This window comes from Pipistrellus kuhlii, unplaced genomic scaffold (genome assembly GCF_014108245.1).
Source record: "Pipistrellus kuhlii isolate mPipKuh1 unplaced genomic scaffold, mPipKuh1.p scaffold_m20_p_24, whole genome shotgun sequence".
In the NCBI taxonomy this organism is placed as follows: Eukaryota; Metazoa; Chordata; class Mammalia; order Chiroptera; family Vespertilionidae; genus Pipistrellus; species Pipistrellus kuhlii.
In genome coordinates this window covers 9,444,465-9,464,714 of record NW_023425523.1, presented here as the reverse complement: position 1 = coordinate 9,464,714, position 20,250 = coordinate 9,444,465, and the positions used below count along the sequence as shown (strand labels likewise).

The 20,250-nt window shown below is 50.3% G+C and overlaps 1 protein-coding gene across 2 annotated transcripts; it reads left to right on the top strand.

Annotated features, from left to right (window-relative positions):
* The first annotated feature begins 3,904 nt into the window (after nt 1–3,904).
* Nucleotides 3,905–13,500, top strand: REG4 (regenerating family member 4). Of its 2 annotated transcripts, none has more exons than XM_036452572.1 (6): nt 3,905–4,031; nt 6,653–6,804; nt 10,096–10,193; nt 10,907–11,044; nt 13,087–13,189; nt 13,308–13,500. In XM_036452572.1, the coding sequence occupies exons 1-6, from the start codon at nt 4,021–4,023 to the stop codon at nt 13,373–13,375; spliced, it is 570 nt and encodes a 189-aa protein (XP_036308465.1). In that variant the 5' UTR covers nt 3,905–4,020; the 3' UTR covers nt 13,376–13,500. The 2 variants fall into 2 exon arrangements, with proteins under 2 accessions (XP_036308465.1, XP_036308464.1); XM_036452571.2 differs by having other exon boundaries at nt 3,913–4,031; nt 6,647–6,804.
* Nucleotides 13,501–20,250: the final 6,750 nt, after the last annotated feature.

Sequence of the window (20,250 nt, the reverse complement as noted above, 5' to 3'; positions counted from 1 at the left end):
GCATTTTTATCTTTTTCACCGTGTCTGTTCCATCAGGGGATACATGCCCCAGGCCCCTGCCTGCCTGAGGCGCTTTTTGCATGCCAATCTAATATAAAAAATAATAATAATAATGGAGCCTTTGCAGACCTTCCCACAGGCACCGACAGGAAAGTAGGAACTGCTCATGAGTTAAAATGAGGACTAAGTGACCATTCGACCTTGACCTCAAACGAGGAAGCAGGGGGAAGCTCCAGGACTTGACCCACGGGGAGTTCCAGGGTCACCTGCAGAGGAAGGCGAAGGGACAGTCACTCAGGCTTCCGCCAGGAAAACCGGGGTCAGAAAGCCTCCTGCAGGTACGACAGAGACGCCCAGTGAAGTATAGCCTGGGTGTCCGCTGGGCAAGCTCATGAACTTGAACTGAAATCCAAGTGCTCCATCTCCCCTTCCCCAACCCCCACCATTCCTTCGAGTTCTCCAGATTATCGTCTTCAACATGGCCCCCTGTGTCCAGGCTTCCTCGGGAACAGGGACAAACTCTCCTTTGTTTCACGTGTACCTGTTTCTACAAAAATACCGGCTCACACCTTCTTGCTCTGTCCTGCCCAACGTGGTAGCCACCAGCCCCGTGGGAACCTGGGAGCAGGGAGCCGGTGTGCGCCTGCGCGAAGAAACAGGTTCTCCAAGCCTGACCCCAGCAGTAGCCGGGGACCCCTTCTCTGTAGGTGTGGGCTCCCCATGCAGCAAGCTCCCTCCCTCTCCATCTCTCACCCAGTTTTTAGTAAACCTCTTCCCCCAGCCCCATTTTTTTTAAATATATATTTTATTGATTTTTTACAGAGAAGAGAGAGGGATAGGGAGTTAGAAACATCGATGAGAGAGAATCATTGATCAGCAGCCTCTTGTACACTGGGGATGTGCCCGCAACCAAGGCACATGCCCTTGACCGGAATCGAACCTGGGACCTTTCAGTCCGCAGGCCAACGCTCTATCCACTGAGCCAAACCGATTTTGGCAAGCCTCTTCCCTTTTGAATCTGTGTGGACTGCTCCTGTCATTTCTTTCTGTTTTTTGTTTGTTTGGTGTGGGTTTTTTTAATTTTTTTTTTTTTTTTTTTTGAGAGAGAGGGAGAGAGAACCATCAATGATGAGAGAGAATCATTGATCGGCTGCCTCCCACATGCCCCACATTGGGGATGGAGCCCCAACCCGGACATGGGCCCTGACCAGGAATCAAACCGTAACCTCCTGGTTCACAGGTCAATGCTCCACCACTGAGCCACGTCAGCCGGGCTGCTTCCTTGATTTCTACCCTGAAAGGGGGCAAGAATCCCTCCATTGTGCAAAGTGGAAGGTTTTTATAGGAAACCGGGCAGGACAAGAGAGTTATTAGCAAAAGGGAAGAGAAGATTGTTCCAGGTAAGGTCGCCTGCCTTGGGAGGAAGGGAAGGGCAGGGGTCTTATAGGCACAGGTCCTAGTCGCTGAGCAGGACATTCCAGCTTCAAACTCTGCTCCTAGAGGAGCAGGTGCTGCAGCTGAGTCTTGCTTTGCTGCCCTGGGCCAAGTAGCCCCACCTGGGTCCTTGGTTCTCTCTCTCTCTCTCTCTCTCTGTCTCTGTCTCTCTCTCTCACACACACACATACAAGAGCTCACTGAATGTTTGTGGAACCACATCAAGGGCTCGTATTTGAATTTCCATCAGAAAATTCACTCTCTTGCCCGCGTTTTGAACCACCCTTCTCTTCCTGGACAGACATCGCCAGCCTGTGGAGATGCATCAGTGTAAGTGTTTGCACTTGCAGGAGTCTTTCCAAGGAGCCAGTAGCATCACCACGTGGAGGAAGGTAAGGTGATTCTGCCAAAGAAGTAAATAAACCACTTCTCTCTCCCAAAGGTAACTGCCTTCTCAATAATAATAATACGCCCGGCCGGCGTGGCTCAGTGATTGAGTGTTGACCTATGAACCAGGAGGTCACGGTTTGATTCCTGGTCAGGGCACATGCCCAGGTTGCAGGCTTGATCCCCCAGTAGGGGCGTGCAGGAGGCAACTGATTAATGATATTCTCTCATCAATATGTGTCCATCTCTCTTTCCCTCTCCCTTCCTCCCACTGAAATCAATAAAGCCATATGTGTGTGTGTTTTTTTAAGATTATGTGCTCTTTTGAGGGTAGGTATCTTATTTAAAGGATGTGTTCAACTAGATGCACACCACAGAAATAATAAAAGCTTATAAGAAAATACTACGAACAAAATCGAATCAGTAATCAAAAAACTCCCAACAAATATCCCTCTCCCCCCAAAAAGAGATAGTTTAAGGTTTTCTGAGTTCCGATTTTATTTCCCCAATGCAGTGCAATTCCAGTTCTTGTTTTTTAGGTCATTGTTGCTGGTTTGTGGTTTTAGGATTCTCTTTTTCTAAATTTCATGTATGGTGTGTCTACATGTAGAGGATATCTTAATAATTCTACTAGGTAGTCAGTGGGCCTTTTCAGTTCAGATGTCTCTCCAGTCACCTTGGTCTTGCATCCCAGGCTTTTATGTGGGTTCCATCAATGCCCACCTCCTGCGCCAACTAGTGGGGAGTCAGGGAAAGAACTCTTAGGAGCATCTACTTCTGTCTTATCTCCTCTAGTTCCTCTCTCATCTCAAGACTTAAAATCCTTATCTAGTGGCATGGAGATAGCAGAGCTAGGGGGAGGACAGGGGAAGATTTACCTAAACCAGTGGCCGGCAAACTGCAGTTCGAGAGCCACATGCGGCTCTTTGGCCCCTTGAGTGTGGCTCTTCCACAAAATACCACAGCCTGGGTGAGTCTATTTTGAAGAAGTGGCGTTAGAAGAAGTTGAAGTTAAAAAAATGTGGCTCTCCAAAGAAATGTCAATCATTGTACTGTTGATAGTTGGCTCTGTGGACTAATGAGCTTGCCGATCACTGGCCTAAACACACATTTTGTCAAAGCTTTCCTCTCCGACACCTGGGCCGGTGCTTTGAACTAGAAAGCCTTGGGAAAAGCCTTGGAGTCATATCGCTGTCCTCTGCTGAGCTGTGAAGCAATGACAGTGCCCATTCAGCTGCCAAGAGGGAAGGGGGCTTGGGTTAACAGGCAGTGTAAAAAACATAACTCGCCGAAACTGGTTTGGCTCAGTGAATAGAGTGTCGGCCTGAGGACTGAAAGGTCCCAGGTTCGATTCTGGTCAAAGGCATGTACCTTGTTGCAGGCACATCCCCGGTAGGGGGTGTGCAGGAGGCAGTTGATGGATGATTCTCTCTTATCGATGTTTCTAACTCTCTATTACTCTCTCTTCCTGTTTGTAAAAAATCAATAATATATATATAAAATCCGATAATATCAACCACATGCAGTTCATTAGGAAACTGCGCCTTCAAAGGGGTTGGGGAACGTGCCCGGTGGTACACAGTGTGTGGGCAACCGAACGAGGACCTGAACCAGAACCCACGGGGAGCAACCCTGGTGACAATTCTCCAGAGCATCATCAGAATGGTCGAGGGGTGGGGTTGGCACTTCAGAGAGAAAGCCTGCATGGCCTCCTCAAACTCACCACGTGGGGACGTGGCCTCTGTCCTGCCCCGACGGCAGATCCTCTCTGCGACGGCACAAACGTCACGAGTCCCCAGAGTCACAGTGGGGCATCTTTACAGAAAAGACGGGGAAATGCAGCAAAGGGGTGAAGAGAGAGACCAAAGAAAAAGTCAGTACGTGGAGAGGAAGACCGGCTATCCCTGAGGGCAGTTGCGATAATGTGGGCCGTAAAGAACAGATTCCGTGTGTAGACAGGGAGAGGCTTCCCTCTGCTTGCTGAAAACACACCTCACAGCCTTTGTGAAGCCATCCCTCAGAGGGGCCTTCCGGCCGCAGATAAGACTTTTTATGGGTGGATGATTATTTGTAAACAATGTGATTGCTCTATGATTAAAACAGCCGTCATATAATTCCCGAGGGGAGAAGATATAAGAGTGGCAGATACCGCCGGGGGTCTCTCAGAAGGCTGAAGAAGGGGGGTCCTCAGCGCCTTGAATGCCAACCAGGTAACTCTCCCGCTCTCTGCCAGCTGTTCCCTGGGCAGAAACGATCAGTTACAGATGGAATGGTCTTGGGCACACTTCTTGCTGTTCTGTTTGATATGTGAAGGGCTTCTTTTCTTTCTTCCCCCGTTATGAAGAGCATTGGCTTTGGTCTCAAATAGTGCAGGGTTAAGTCATGGCTCTGCAATCTAGCAGCTGTGGAACTTTAAGTTAATCTTTTTTTTTTTTTTTTCATCTTCACCCAAGGATATATGTATTGATTTTTTTAGAAGGCGAGGAGAGGAGAGAGAAATATTGATCAGTTGCCTCCCATACCTGGACCAATCAGGAATTGAACCCACAACCAAGGTAGGTGCCTCAACCAGAAATTGAAACCACAACTTTTTGGATGATGCTGCAACCAACTGAGCCACCCAGTCAGGGCAGGAAAATTGCTTTTTTAAAAATAGGATTTTTAGAGAGAGAGGAAGGGGGAGGGATGGAGGGATAGAAATATTGATGAGAGAGAAACATCATTAATCGTCTGCCTCCTTCCTGCATGCCTCTCTCTAGGGATCAAGCTCGAATCCCAGGTATGTGCCCTAACCAGGAATCGAACCGGTGACCTCTTGGTACCTGGGTTGATACTCAACCACTGAGCCAAGAAAATTAATCTTAATGAATGTGTGTCCTCGTATGTAAAATAAGCTAAAGATACCTGCAATGCACCTACTTATGAGAATTAAATTAGATGAGATGTGAGAATGCAATGAATGTCAATTCGTTAACGTTCATTTGTGGATTATTCAGAAAGATGCTGTACCTCCCTCCCTGCAGACAGTTGGCCTGATGGAGGAGTTCTTACTATTTGTGTTTCAGAGGGATTTTGGGACAGAATACCTCCATCACTTGGGAAGGAAGTTTGTCAGAGACTGCAGGGCTAGTGCAGTGATTTAAGGGAAGGGGATGGTCATACAGTCCCCACATTCTTCATCCTTTTGTTTGCTCTGTATTACCTGTGTCCAGGTGTCCATATGGAGTCTAATATGGAGCTAATCTTTAGATTTTCCAGGAAAGTTTCCATTTCAAAGTCATGTTCTATTCTTCCCCGTAAGCAATCTATTATTTGAGAGCTAGAACATGTGTCCTGATTTTTGGATCCTAATGCACGCTCACAGGAGAAGTCAATGAATTGCCCGTTTTCATAATTATTTGGGGGGGAAATCTTGGGCCCAATCCCATGCTCACGCCATGAATGCCAGATGGATGAAAATAGAAGAGAATGTGGGTAAGTATTCAGGTGGTGATGGCCAGTTTTTCTGATCTAAATTCCAAAGATATAAAGGTGATGGTAGATATGACAATTTTTGAAATTTTCAGTATGACAAACAAGATAAATAAGAGAAAAGACAAGATGGGAAATATTCTGAGTAATATATGAAAGACAATAGCTATTCAAAAAAAGGCTTCACAGATTCCCAGGGGGAAAAAAGATAAACAATCAAATAGGAAATGTGCAAAGCTATAAACCAAACCTTTACAAAAGAAACTGTAAAAGCTAATCCCTATATAAAGAGATGCTCCACTTCCTTTTAATATTTTAAATGCTTGCAAAAACAATGAGGTTCTTCTCTAGTATGTCAAAATTAGCAAGAACGCAATAGACAAATTGGGCATTCACTGAGGGCGCAGTTAATGGGATGTACAGCGCAGCCCAAATGGAGGGCATTGGAGCCAAGGGTGTCAATGCAGCAATGCCCACGTTTCGTGTAGCTAGAATCCTGCGTATGTGAATTTATACTAAAGAAAGAATCGGAGCTGCATAAAAACCACAGGAGTAGGAAAGATTTATTACAATCAACTTGTTTATAAGAAACAAAACCAGGTTGCAGGACTGATTATATGACTCCATTTGTGTAAAATCCCACACACGGAGAGATGTATATGGAAAGGGGTCCAGAAGCTAGTCCCTAAAGTGTTTATCTCAGAGAGATGGGATTTACTTCTCACTTTCTAGTTTTTCAATGATCGAGCGTGTACTGTGTGATGGTGGGACAAGATAACAAACTTTATTTACAAACTTTATTTTAAAAGGGGGCATCGCCTAAGTGTAAAAGGGTTGCGCTTGAGCCAGGAAATCTGGTTGTAGCTGTCTGACAAAGAGCAAATGACTTTGGACACATCAGCCTCCGGGTTCCTCCTCTGAACAGTGTGAGTGTTAGGAGCATATATTCGCTTTTAAATTTAGCACCAAACAATTCACTGTTTTGATTTGATTGACTTGTATACAGCAAGCCCATTATTACTTCCTCATCTGTGAGAAATCTTGCCTGCGACGCCCTCTGGCGGTAAACCTGAGAATAGCAGGGGCAGGCTCTCCACAATATACCTAATGCTCCGCATGAACTTTTAAACCATTCAGCCCAGTATAGCTAGGTTCCTGACACTAGCCCAGAAACCTGGCAAATAGGAACACCACCTCATACGTTCGGTGTTCCCACTCTCCTAAACATTTAGGTGAAGACGCCCTTTGGTGTATAATCTTGGTTTAGCCAGAAAAATATTGTTGTTCTCCATATGTGATTTGGCACCTGAATTCCTGACTCCGTCTCACCAGCGCACATGTGTTCAGATTGTGGATCTAGGTCAACCCAGGAGCTCGCAGAGAACTTGGACCAGGGCTCTGAGATCCTTTCAGTAAAAGGTTCCGAAGCTCGTCTGTCTCCGGGGAAGAGGAGGATGGCCTCGACGAGCGTGTGGCTGCTCCTGCTGGTGGCCGGCACCGGAGCCCTGGCTGGTGAGTGAATATCGGGCCCTCGGCTGGAACACAGCCCACAGCCAGGCTTCGTGCCACTCCCACGGCACAGGCAGATCCATTTGCCCCCAAAATATCTAGGCATCTCAGGAAATAGATGCTAAAGACAAAAACGAAAGACAATGTGATGTGATAAATAAATGAATGAATGAATGAATGCCAGGAATTTAGAATCAAGAATCCCAGCCTTGTATAATGGTGAGCCATCGTCAAATCATCAATGACATGTAATAATTATTTTGCAAGTTTGTGAAGGGTAGAGATATGTGTTTAAAACACCTGACGCCTTGCATTCAGTAAATGAGAGCTATACAAGGGTTCTGCCTTGCTTTCCTACTTGACCAAACAGGGAGTTTGGGTTGGATCCTACATGGGTACAGACCTAGCACCAAGTATAAAGTAACATGTCAACAAAGCGGGGAAAGTACCCTAGAACCCACCACCAGTGCAGAAAATGGGAAGAGTGAGCTAAAGAGAAGTCTTTCAATAAATATCTGAAGTGAAAGGAACCGCAATATAGGCTCCATTGTTCTATTGATGAGGAAAATGCAGTCCCAAGGGGTGCAGAGACATGGCCCAGGGTCACTCAGGAAGGTTAGGGGGTGCTCTGGCTCAGTCCTGGTTGCTCCCGCCATTCCCTGCGGCCCTGCTGGGCATTGTATGTGGAGGAATAAGTGGGCAAACCAAGGCCAGCCCACTTCTGCTGAGAAAGGGGCCTCTTGAATACAACTCCCAGAGGGGACTACCCTGGAGGGAGGGAGGACTGGGAGGAAGCACAGAGAGAAGCAGGGCTCTGGGGCATCATGTTGGTGGCCGTGGCTGATGTCCGTGGCCCAGCCGCCAGCTGTCCCAGCCACCCCTGGCTGCTCTGGCCCCGGGGCACGCAGACACTCTGGACTGTGCCAGGGTGTGTAAGACTCAGAGGCCCCTCCCGCAGAGCCGCCTCCGGTGCCATTTCTAACCGACTAACCGGTAGTTCCTGTTGCTCTGGTTCCGGCTTCCCTGAGGCAGCTTGACATTTGCCCACGCTCTGTGCTGGAACCTGGGAAACAAGCCCCCTCTCGGGGGTTCCCTGAACCTCTCCGCTTCCTCCCTCAGAGAAGGTGAAGGCAGAGCACTCACCCGGCTCTTCCGTTCCTTTTTCACAGCTCTCCCTCCTAGCTCCCAGCTGTGCAGACCTTCTCCTGATTCTACCGTCTTGGGGGGGGGGGGGGGCGCTCTCACCACACATCCTGGCCTTTTTTGCATTGTGGCTTGTGGGAGGAGTCTGATCTTGCTTTTAAGGGGAGTGTGGGAATGAGAAGGGCATTTTCTCTCTCAGGGAGACTTGATGGTCAAGAGCAATCGCCCAGTGGCCTCAGCGGTGATTCCCTTGTCCCGGCCCTCAGCTGCCTTTCACCTAAAACAATGCACTCCACGAGCAGGAAGACAGACAAAGCAACAGGACTGGTGGACAATGAAAGACTCCATCCAGGGACTGTTTTCAAAAGGATGACCCTGGTTATAATGATAACATGACTATACGTTTAATCGCTGCAATTACTTAAGTAGCTACTAATGACGGAGTAATTGCTACATGCCAGCCCTAGGCTCACCGCTGTCCCTGCAGCATCGCCTTGAATCCTCCCAACAGTCCAATCAGAACAGCACACGTTGTCAGGCATTGTGCAAACACTGCACTAACGCTAAGCGCGGCCGCAGAGGGCTCCCGAGGCCACATCTGGCGGCGGTAAACAGGCTGCTGCATCCAGGCGACACGCCAGCCGCTGAAGGCTCTCGCCACACACAGCACGCAGTGACAGGAGCTCTGGCACCTGTCTGACAGGAGAGATGGGGCCTGGGGTGGAGGTGGGGGGATGCTGCTAGGAACACTCGCCTTCCCCCAGGTCCCGCCTCATCTCCATCTGTGTGACCCCAGCAGGCCTCTTCACCTCTTTGAGAAAGTTCTTTTTTTTTCTTTTTCTTTTTTTTTTTTAATATATTTTATTGGTTTTCCACAGAGAGGAAGGGAGAGGGATAGAGAGTTAGAAACATCGATGAGAGAGAACCATCCATCAGCTGCCTCTTGCACACCCCCTACTGGGGATGTGCCCGCAACCAAGGTACATGCCCTTGACCGGAATCGAACCTGGGACCCTTCAGTCCTCAGACTGACGCTCTGTCCACTGAGCCAAACCGGTTTCGGCAAGAAGGTTCTATCTGTACAGTGGGATGGACATCTCTGTCTCTTAGACTGTCTGGTGATTAAAGGAAGCAGCCCATTCACCAATCGTCCTACAGGGAAAGTTTGCTGCTCTGGGTCATGCTTCCTTGGCTCCTGGGCCCAACCCACCCTCCCTCCCTCCTTCTCTCTCTCCCTCCTCCCTCCCTTTCTCCCACGCCTGCCTGACGGATACCCTACCCTTCAGGCATCATTACTTGTCCTTGCCATTCTGCCTCCACTCCTCTGCTCACTCACCCCCTCTGCCTAAAGCGTCCACTCCCCGGGCCACTGTCTCGCGGCCCAACTTGTCCCGGCCCAGCTGCCACCAGCCTGTCCCATGTCTTCCTGGATAAAAACCACGCCCTCCTTGTCATGCCTGAAGCTGCCAGTGTGAGCCCTCGCCCTCTCCTGGGGTGCCTTCACCTATACCTGTTGGATCTCAGTACCAACGTGGGGGTTCCAGCCTTTGCATTAGTTGATGGGAAATCGCCACCAGATGGGGTGGGCACCCACTGGGCCGGCTGTGAGAGGGACAGGAGCCAAACTCCGCTAGTCACCTGACTCCCTCGCCCCTCCGCTGACTGGTGGAGGGTGCCGACACTGGTTCTCCCGGAATTGGTGTCCTCCAAGGATGGATTCGTCCTGTTCCCCAGTGCACAGCCATCCTGGTAGGAGGCCATCGTCCCCCTGGGAAAGGCTGGGAGGACTCACAGTCTAGAACAGTGGTCGGCAAACTGCAGCTCGCGAGCCACATGCAGCTCTTTGGCCCCTTGAGTGTGGCTCTTCCACAAGATACCACTTGCGGGCATGCACGTATGGTGCGACTGAAACTTCATGGCCCACGCACAGAAGTCGGTTTCCGGCTCTCAATAGAAATGTCAATCGTTGAACTGTTGCTATTTGGCTCTGTTGGCTAACGAGTTTGCTGACCCCTGGGCTAAAGTATTCGCGACCTAGAGGAGTCCGAGCCTCCCTCCCATCGCAGGGACTCCAGGTCTGTCACGGGATGGAGGGTGGATGTGGCTGGCTTGTGCCGTCACAGCTTGTCGCTGCCTTGTGCTTCCATGCAGACATCATCATGAGGCCCAGCTGTGCTACCGGCTGGTTCTACCACAAGTCCCATTGCTACGGGTACTTCCGGAAGCTGAGGAGCTGGTCCGATGCTGAGGTAAGACAAGCTTGTCCACAGCCGGGGGTGGGCGGGGGGGTGGCTACCCTGAGCTCCAGACCTCATTTGACTCTGAATCAAGGGTCCTTGCTGGGCATCCCGAGAAGTCCCCTCGGGGGATGTCTGACTGACAGCTTAGGCCCGCTCCCAGTGGTGCTGCCGAGGTGGCGGGACCGCCACTGTGCTCGCCAGCCAGACGTGAGCCTGGCTTCTGGCTTACTGACCACCCGGGGGCAGCTTCTGCATTGAGCCTCTGCCCCCTGGTGGTCAGTGCGCATCACCGGTTGTCCCACTGTTTTGTCGATTTGCATATTAGCCTTTTATTATATAGGATAATTATAACAAACGTATCCCCCTGAGAAACGTATCCCCCTGGGCCTCGGTCATTATCTTCTCCGTTTACAGATAACAAAAGTAAGTGAGCTCAGAGAGGTGCAGTGACTTGTCCACGTCACATACACTAATGAGAGGCAGGACCAGGACCCAGGCACTTCCACGGGCCCCACAGCCGGGCCCCTGCCTGGAGCTGCCTTGTCCTCTGAGACCCGGCACTGGTCCCCTCTGTTGGTGACAGGAAGGCCAGAAAGCCTTCTGTGGGGGTTAAATGATGACTTCCAGAGGCTGTGGGGCTATGAGAGTCCCCGCTGCCTGGCACAGGCGAGGGCTGTGCTTTTAAACCTCGAGGCCTCACCCCGATTTCCCCTTGCCCACAGCTCGAGTGCCAGTCCTTTGGAAACGGAGCCCACCTGGCGTCCATACAGAACCTTGAGGAAGCCAAGGCCATCTCCCAGTACATAGGTGGCTACCAAAAGAACCAGCCCGTGTGGATCGGCCTGCACGACCCGCAGAAGGTAAACTCGGACGTGGCCCCCAGACGCCCACAAAGGCCCCCGGGGAAACCAGAGAGCCCTGGAACTGGCCACCAGGCCCCCTGGCGGGGGGCACACAGAGCGGAGCTCCAATCATGTGCCTCCAACGGAGAGGGCCCAACGCCTCCAGGACAGGGTCCGGTTCTAAGGAAAGTCCTTCCCAATCTTAGAGCGCAAAATTACCAGCTTAAAAAAAAAATGTTTGTGCATGCACACACACACACACACATACACACACACACACAGAGGGATAGAGAGTTAGATACATTGATGAGAGAGAATCATCGATCAGCTGCCTCCTGCACACCCGCAACCAAGGAACATGCCTTTGACCAGAATTGAACCTGGGACCTTTCAGTCCGCAGGCCGACGCTCTATCCACTGAGCCAAACCAGTTTTGGCTAAAGTTGGAAGTTTTTAGCTAAGCTTTCTCCTAGATGCCATTATGTTTTTTAAAATTTTATATTTTATTGATGAGAATGGGAGGTGTTCGGGGAGAGGGAAGGAGAGAGAAAGAGAGAGAGAGAGATTTGTTGTTCCACTTATCTATGCATTCATTGGTTGTTTCTTGTACACTGGAGACGGTACTGACCTCCTTGGAGTACCAGAACAAAGGCTTAGTAAGCAACTGAGCAGCTACCTGGCCAGAGCCCACACTCTCATGCTTTTGATGATTCCTTAAACTGTAACCTTTTGCACCAGACCCTCATTTTCCTCTCGTCAGCACCTCCTTGTAGGGAGCCTGTGAGGTCTTCGGGCTGAGGTCTCTGTGGGATCTGCCGTGAGCAGGTTCCCCATGGAGCGTCTATAGTCAACCCGGACTAGCATAAGGAGCACGGGGGCAGACACCCAGACAGTTCCTTGATAAAACTTTCCCATGGATGTCACACACATTCTTTACAATTAGTTTTCCATTTTTATGGATTCACACTGCTCCCAACCAGAGTTCTCATCTAGAGGTAAAATAAATATTTAATCTAGTTCCACTAGATAGGTTTTGCAATTCATTACTTTTTTTACATGGGTGACTAAAGAAAGTGGCGGATGCACGTTCTAAAAAGTATCTGATGTCTCTAGTTATCAAAGAAATGCAAATTAAAGGGACATGACTTATTGTACTACTGAACTTTTGTTTCATCTTAATAATATTTTTTCAATATTTCTAAGGATATGGACTAATTGCCCACTCCAGGGGGTGTAAATTCCTCCAAATGAATCATGTTGGACAGGAGTTGGCCATGCATATCAGTCCCCTTGAACTAGTCATGCCTGGTGGCCATTCATTCTATTTCTGGAATTCTATTCCAAGAAAATAATTTTAAATCTAGAGACAGCCTTCTGAACAAAGTTAAAGCAGTATTATCTGTAATCATTGTAAATTGAAAACAATATAAATTTCAATCATTCAAGTAAATTATGGTACAGACCTACCATTAAAAAATGTTTTGGAAGCAAGATACAAAGTTGGGCGTATATTTTAAAGATCACCACTTTTTTTTAGTTCACAAACATATTGTGATAGATAAAAGCATTTACACCAGAAATGAATACGCTAAGAGATGAATAATGTTTACGGGGCGACTTTCAATGCTTCCTTTTTCACACATGCCTGTGCTTTCCCACTTTTTAAAATCAAAATAAAAACTGCATTTTTAACCCAGCCAGCGTGGCTCAGTGGTTGAGTGTTGACCTACAAACCAGGAGGTCACTGGTTTGATTCCGGTCAAGGGCACACGCCTGGGTTGTGGGCTCGATCCCCAGTGGGGGATAGATGCAGGAGGCAGCCGATCAATGATTCTCTCTCATCAGTGATGTTTTATCTCTCTCTCCCTCCCTCTCCCTTCCTCTCTGAAATCAATAAAAATATATTTAAAACCAACACAACAACTGCATTTTAGAGGAGCCCGAGGGCTGCCCCTGGTCTGTGAGAGGGTGGGGTGACCCCAGGCTGTGAGGGGCTGGGGGGGGGGGGGGTAGAGGGTGGCGCTAACCTCTGCATGCCCTCTGTCCCCTGTCACCCGCAGAGGAAGCAGTGGCGGTGGATCGACGGGTCCATGTTTTTATTCAAAATCTGGTCTGCAAAGTCCAGAGCCGGAAACAAGCCCTGTGCGGAGATGAACGCCCACAGTAAGTGCTGGGGCTCCACCCTCCCGTCCCCCCCTTATCTCTGGTCCCGAGCGAAGCTCTCAGAAAACGCTGCTCGGCTCTGCACAGAGCACTGACGTGGCTGTCCGTTCTCTTGCAGACTTTTTAACTTGGAACAGCAAGGAGTGCGACAAGCGCCAGCACTTCATCTGCAAGTACCGGCCGTAGAGCAGGAATCGGGGTCCCACAGCCCCGGCCCAAACCCTCCCCCCCACCCCAGTCTCCCCCACTTCTTGCCCTGCCACGCTGGCTACGTCCGATCACTGCCTCAGGAAGTAAACGTGGTAACCAAGGCTGGTGAGGTTCTTATTGCGCTGCTTTTCCCGGGCTGGAGGCAGAGAGCGCGACATCGACACCACAACGGCTTCTAGCGCTGCATGCTCACCCCACAACCGCTGTCCATGACCCTCCTCTGCCCTCCTCCCGCCTCCCCGTGTCTCGCACAGACGAGGGGTGCACGTCCCTCCTGGCGAGAGAGCTGGGTGTCTGGCCACAGGAACACAGGTTGGAAGACGGGAGGGATCGCTCGTGAGCTGTCTGAAGCAAAAAGGAAAACGTATTGCTTACGTGGCTCCAGGGCCCACAGGCCAATCTGGGCTTCAGGCACGGCTGGCCCCAGGGCTCCACACAGCCCCCAGGGCAGGGCTCTCTCCGTATCCCTCCCCCTTGTGCTGCTGAGAATAAGCTTTTATTATTCCCCCCACCTAGCTGACCAGTGGGCTACGGCAGCTCCGACCCTCTCCTTGGCAGGAGAGAGAGCCACAGCCCTCCAACAACATCCCCCAAATCACAGCCTCCTTGGCCAAGAACCTGGAGCCCCATGCTCCCTCGTAACCGGTCACTATGGCCCCGAGGGTGGAATGGGATGGTTGACTTCGCTCCGGTCAGTGGTGGGCAAACCGCGGCTCTAGAGCCACATGATGCTCTTTGCCCCTTGCCTGTGGCTCTTCCATAAAATACCACATACAGTGTGATCGAAACTTCGTGGCCCGTACACAGAAGCAGGTTTTCAGACTGGGCAAGTCTATTTTGAAGAAGTGGTTCTAACGCCGAGCCACACTCAAGGGGCCAAAGAGCCGCATGTGGCTCGAGAGCCTCGGTTTGCCAACCACTGGCTCAGGTGTATGGCAGGTGGCCCCCTGGAGCCCAGGGGTGTGGTTGAGGCCTCTGCTGCAGAGGTGGTGCCTGTGGAGGAGGGATGCCCCTCTGGGAAGGCACAGCCAGGGGACCGCAGGCCAGAGCAGGCTGCCCCCTAGCGGCATACCTGGGGCAGTGCACCTGCTCACCGCCCTCTGTGGCCCTGCTGGCTGAGGGCGGGGGAGGTGGTTCTCCGCCTGGGGGCAGGGGCCTCCTTTGGGGAGCTCGCTCCTGAGGCCCCACAGCAGGACTTTAGACTCGTCTGAGCCGAGAATGGAGAGGCACCTGATGCCAAAAAAGAAAGCAACGAGACAGACGTTGCTCCCCAAGACGTGCTCCCGTGCCTGCAGCTCCAGCCACCGCCCGAGGCTGTTTGTTTTACCGGGAAGAGCAAAGGGCTTGGAATTAGGCCTCCCGGGCCTGAGCCACTGCCTCCCACCAGCAGCGGGAGATGGAGCCTGAGGCCTCCGAGCCTCGGTCTTCTTTCTCCGGAACCTCAGGGTTCAATGGATGGACACAGGTAGCGTTTGGAACGGGGCCGACATTCGTGCTTCACGCGTGCAGCTGTCCTCTCTGAGAGTCACACAAGCTGTCAGGATGGCTGCTTTTGACCATGGCACAAGCTGACACCCTCCATGGGGGGTCGGAGGTCAGCAGCCCAGGAAACACTTGTACGTGTGTCTGCTGGCCCGTGCGTGAGCCCACGGGAGGCCACATAGACAGGATGGTGAGGGAGGGGCCTGCCCAGCTCTCATTCAAAAATCTAGCACATGCTTCCATCAGACTCACTCCGCCTGAAGTTGTCCCAGTCACTGCGTGGACAAAGGCAAAGGAGAGGAAGCTGAGGGCACACAGAGGAAGCCAGACATCATACAGATGGACATCTTTGTGACCTTGGGTTAGATGTCCTAGGACCCAAAAAGCAAAAACCACAGAAGGGGAAAAAAAAAAAATCATAAATTATCATCAACATTAAAAGCGTTTGCTCTTTTTTTAAAAATATATTTTATTGATTTTTTTAGAGAGAGGAAGGGAGAAGGATAGAGAGCTAGAAACATCGATGAGAGAGATACATCAATCAGCTGCCTTCTGCACACCCCCCACCAGGGATGTGCCCGAAACCCATGTACATGCCCTTGACTGGAATCGAACCTGGGACCCTTGAGTCCGCAGACCGACGCTCTATCCACTGAGCCAAACTGGTTTTGGCAAAAGCGTTTGCTCTTAAAATACATGGCTGGGAAGCTAAAAGACGTGTCGTAAAATGGGAGAGAATATTTGTACCACATAGACCTGAGAAAGGACTTGCAACTCTATAAGAAGGCAACTTGGTTATTTTTTACATGGGCAAAGGAAGGGAACACTTAACCAACACACACACACACACACACACGAATAGCCAATGGGCACATGAGTCGATACTCAACCTCACTAGACACGAGAGCACTGCTAACTACGGTAAAACCACATGTGGTTATCCTAGGAATCAACACAAGAAAATCCATCAGTTGGTGTACTATGTCATAGTCATAGAATGAAGGAAAAATCCTCACATGGTTATCTCAGTTGGCTTTTTTTTCTTTTCTTTTTTTAAGCATTTGGCAACGTCTACCTTCCTTTTATAATTAAAAACAATCTCAGAGCCCTGGCTGGCGTGGCTCAGTTGGTTGAGCGCCAACCTGTGCACTGGAAGATCTCCGGTTCGTTGTTCTGATCCTGTTTACTCCGTAGGATTATTACCCGGCTTTTCCTCTAGATCCTCCTCCCCGTAACCAAACACAAACGGAAGAGAGTTTCCCAGTGGGTCCAAGAGGAAATTTGTTCTGCCTCTCATCTGAGCCAAAAGCCAGACTGCTGCAATTCACCTGCAGGCTATTGCAATTCACCTGGTGATGTGGCGACCTAAATCTTGAAGCTAGCAAAGTTTCAGGCTTCCAAGTTCAGAGAGGAAGGGAGAGAGAGAGAAACATCAATGATGAGAGAGAATCATTAATCTGCTGCCTCCAGTACACCCCACACTGGGGATTGAGCCTGCAATCCAGGCATGTGCCCTGACCGGGAATCAAACCATGACCTCCTGGTTCATAGATCAACGCTCAACCACTGAGCCACGCCAGCTGGGCCCAAATCCCTTCCTTAGCAGCCAATTATTATTTTTCTTACCTCATGGAAGGCTGACAGCGTTCACACAGCAGACCCTCCCTTGAATTCTCAGGTCCAGCTAGTGTGCCCCAAATGAGTGGCAGGGGTCCCGTGTAGAGGAAGGGCTTGCGGGCAGTGGGAGGAAGCGGGAGGAAGTTGGGTCCTCTTCAGCCTGTAGATGCTGATTCGTCTCCTCACGCCTCCCCAGTGCTCGACGTTCATTTGCTGAACACTTACCGTGTTCAAGGCGCCGTGTTCGGTGGCAGACCTGCCTCATCCCCCCTCACCACCATAGTCCGATGATACTCTAAGTGAGGAAGCCGATTCTAAGAAATTCTAAACGATTCGTTCAGTGCATCTAGGTAGGAAATGGCGGACTCCAAAGTATGTGAATGCCACTGTCCTACAAGTTATGTAGCTATGGATGTAAAGTTTATGTGTCTCTCATTCTCTATTCTTCCACTCCAGCTCCCTCCCTCACCCCAGCTTGGCAGCCATTCCTGGTTGCAGCTCTGTTTTCTGTAAGACACAGGAGGCTTGCATGTTATTAAACGTGTTTGCTTTTCTCTTGTCTATCTGTCTTTTATTATAAGGAGGTCTCAGCCAAGGACCTAGAAGGAAAAGGGGAAATCATTCTTCCCCTCCTCGTTTTTTAGTAGTGCCTTCCAGTATGAAATCTTCCTTTTCTTCCTCAGACACACAGAAGGGTTATTTTAATACTTGGTCTGTATGTTTCCAGAAATTCTGTTTCCTATGGTGTGTGTCCTTCTGTGTGCTGTCTGCCTTTTGCAGTCTTCAGAGTATTGTTACGTTGGCGCCCACAGTCTTGGGGGGGGGCGGGAGGGGGGAGACACACTCTCTGGTGCTGTGTGTTGGGTAAGCGCTGAAGGCCTGGCCCTGGTAGGTGTGTATTTCAGGGGAGGGTCCTCAGGGAGAGCCCCAGACATGGCCTACGCCCTGTGGACCATCCCTGTTTGCAGCCACGTCACCAGAAGACCCCCCTGACCAAGGATTCGCATTTCAACTGCTAGGAGATCACGGCCCCAGGAGAATATTGCCGGGCCATCCATGGGGGAGCGGGGGTTAAGAATGGAGGTTGGTGACAGGGATCGGCAGAGTGTGGTTGGTCAATCTGCAAGTCTGTGCACGCACTGGGCACCAGGACAGAGCTTTTACAATGTCCCTCCTCCCACTGCCCCCTCCAGCCATCCTCCACCCCCGCTTCCAGCCTCATCCCTGCCCCTGTCCCATCCCCATCTCGGGCATCCTTCAGACTCCTCAGAGATTTCTCACAGCTTTTTTTTTTTTTAATTAAGGTATTATATGTGTACATATCTTACCATTGCCCCCCCCCTCCCGCACTCCCATACATGCCCTCCCTCCTCAGAGGATTTCTCACAGCTTTTAAAACAAAACATGCTTCCAACTCATGCTTTACTTATTTTTCTAGTGCTTTCTGGGATAAAGCATTCAAACAGCCCTAGTGCCAAATTAAAAAAAAAAAAAAAAAAAAAAAAAAAGACAAGATAAAAAAAAAAAAAATACTATGCAAATTATAAGAATGCCAAAAAAATTCTGAGACCTCAATAAATAAATAAATAAAGCAACGGCGGTTGCTTATGTAAATTGTTTACCTTGTGGCTCACTCTTTGTTATTGACAGAAGATGACTGTGTTTCCAACCATTTAAATGTGTGCGGAGGTGAATGCAGACCGGAACTGCCAGGGAAGGGATGCCAGGAGATGCCAGGAGATGCCAGGCTGGTTGTTTGAGAACCACAGGCGACTGTGAGCGCACCGCGTCTTCCCTGTGCAGATATTTCACCCTCCCTCCGTGGCTCTCACCTCGTCTTGCTGAGCTTTGTTCCCCGCGTGCTACCATCAGCCCGGGCCACACCTGGGCTGGTGGAAACCGAGAGACAGCAACACGCCCACTGCTCCGCATTGTCCTGAGTCATTCAGTCAGACACCGCACCCTTTCCCCTACTTCTCTCAGGACCTTTCACTTAATTAGATAACAATCGAATCAGATCACCTGCAAGCCTCAGACTCCTCCCTCACCAAACCGTGGGTCTGAGTGTCGCCCCAGGCAATCACAAAAGGCAAGCCCTGCCAAGTGAGAGATTGGTTAACCACTAACCAGACTCCAGCACCGTCAGCGCTTCCCTCCCACAGCAGAATCTGCGAGTGAGTGCAAGATCTGGGGGTGCAGCCTTGAGAGCCAGGCCTGCAGGCCCCCCTCTAAGCCCCCCCGCCATGTGTGGTACATGGCGGTGTGAATCAGTCAGTACATGGTGGTGTTTTTCCTCAGCCACGTTCAGCAGCTCAGATACAGGCACACACACCTAGCTTACAGATTTGATCCCCAGCTGGGGCAATGGGTGTTTCTCTCTCACGCGAACGTTTCTCTCTCTCTTCCTCTCCATTCCTCTTTCTCCAAAGTCAATAAAAATAAAAACAAGGGAAGGTAGGTGTTACGAAGCGAGTCCCCAAGAGATGGACCACTGGAGCCAATTTGATTAAGCACGCTAGAATTTATTACAGATTCGAATCTGGACTCAAACCATGGCTGACGCAGCAGCCGGTAAACACCCAGGTAAGAGCCCCGATGGAGGGGCAGTCCCTCCAGAGCGCTCACACAAAAACACAGACAAACACACACCTACCGCGGCCAGTCAGGCTCTTCGGAATGGGGGTCCCTCATGGTCCTGGCTGGGGATTCCAGTCATGATCCCCAAGGACCACCAGGGAGCTGAGTCCGATGCAATAAACAAAAGAGCCATCTCCATGCTAGCATGGGCTGTCCCACTCATGCCGGCAGCATGGCGGAAGAGAGCGAATTTCGCCCAGTCCAGGGGTTTTACTCAGGTCGGTGATGTCACTGCCTCGGCTAACCCTGATTGGCCCCTCAGGACTAAATTCTAAAGACTGGGGACAGCCTGCAGGGTTGGTTCCCAGTCACACCCTGCTTGACATTGGAATGTGGCCCTATCTTGCCCATAATACAAAAGCAGAACTAAAGGTTATCTACAGTTTCTACCCCTGAAGCTACTGAGTCAGTGGGAGTCAATCTCCTGCAACTACACTATTGTTCAAGCAAGTAATAGAAGGTCGAAGTCAGATAGCAAGGTTAAAATTCAAACAGCAGTTTTTACCCAAGTATGAGTGCTACCATATTTCAGTAGGGGAGGGTGGGGGTAAGGGGGAGAGATCAACCAAAGGACATGTGTGCAGGCATATAAAGCCTAACCAGCGGCCATGGACAACAGGGGGGTGGGGGCATGCATGGGGGGGGGGGGGGGGTGGGATGGGAATGGGGGGATGAGGACAATTACGTGATACCATAATCAATAAAAAAATAAAATAAAAAATAAAGTCAATAAAAGCATCTCCTCAGGTGAGGATTAAAAAAAAAAAAAAAAAAAGGAAAAATTGAGCAGGCTCCACACTCTTGCTGATGCCAGCCCTGTGCCTATGTGCCAACACCCACTGGCACCTACACAAAGGACTTCTATGTAAAGATTCATTCCTTTTGGCTTTGAAAGTTGTTTTTCTTATTATGCATAGTATGTACATTCAAATAATAACAGCTCGCCCCACAGCGAGCATTCTGGGCCCCCAAGTGAGAGGGACTCAGAGGAGGAGCCAGGGTCCGAGACAGGCCAGGTGGTCACCCCAGAACGCGGTACCAGGAGCATCAGGCCCTGCGAGGCGGCTGGGCACCCATCAGGCTGCCCCGGAGCCGGAGGAAGGAGGGCTCCGTGC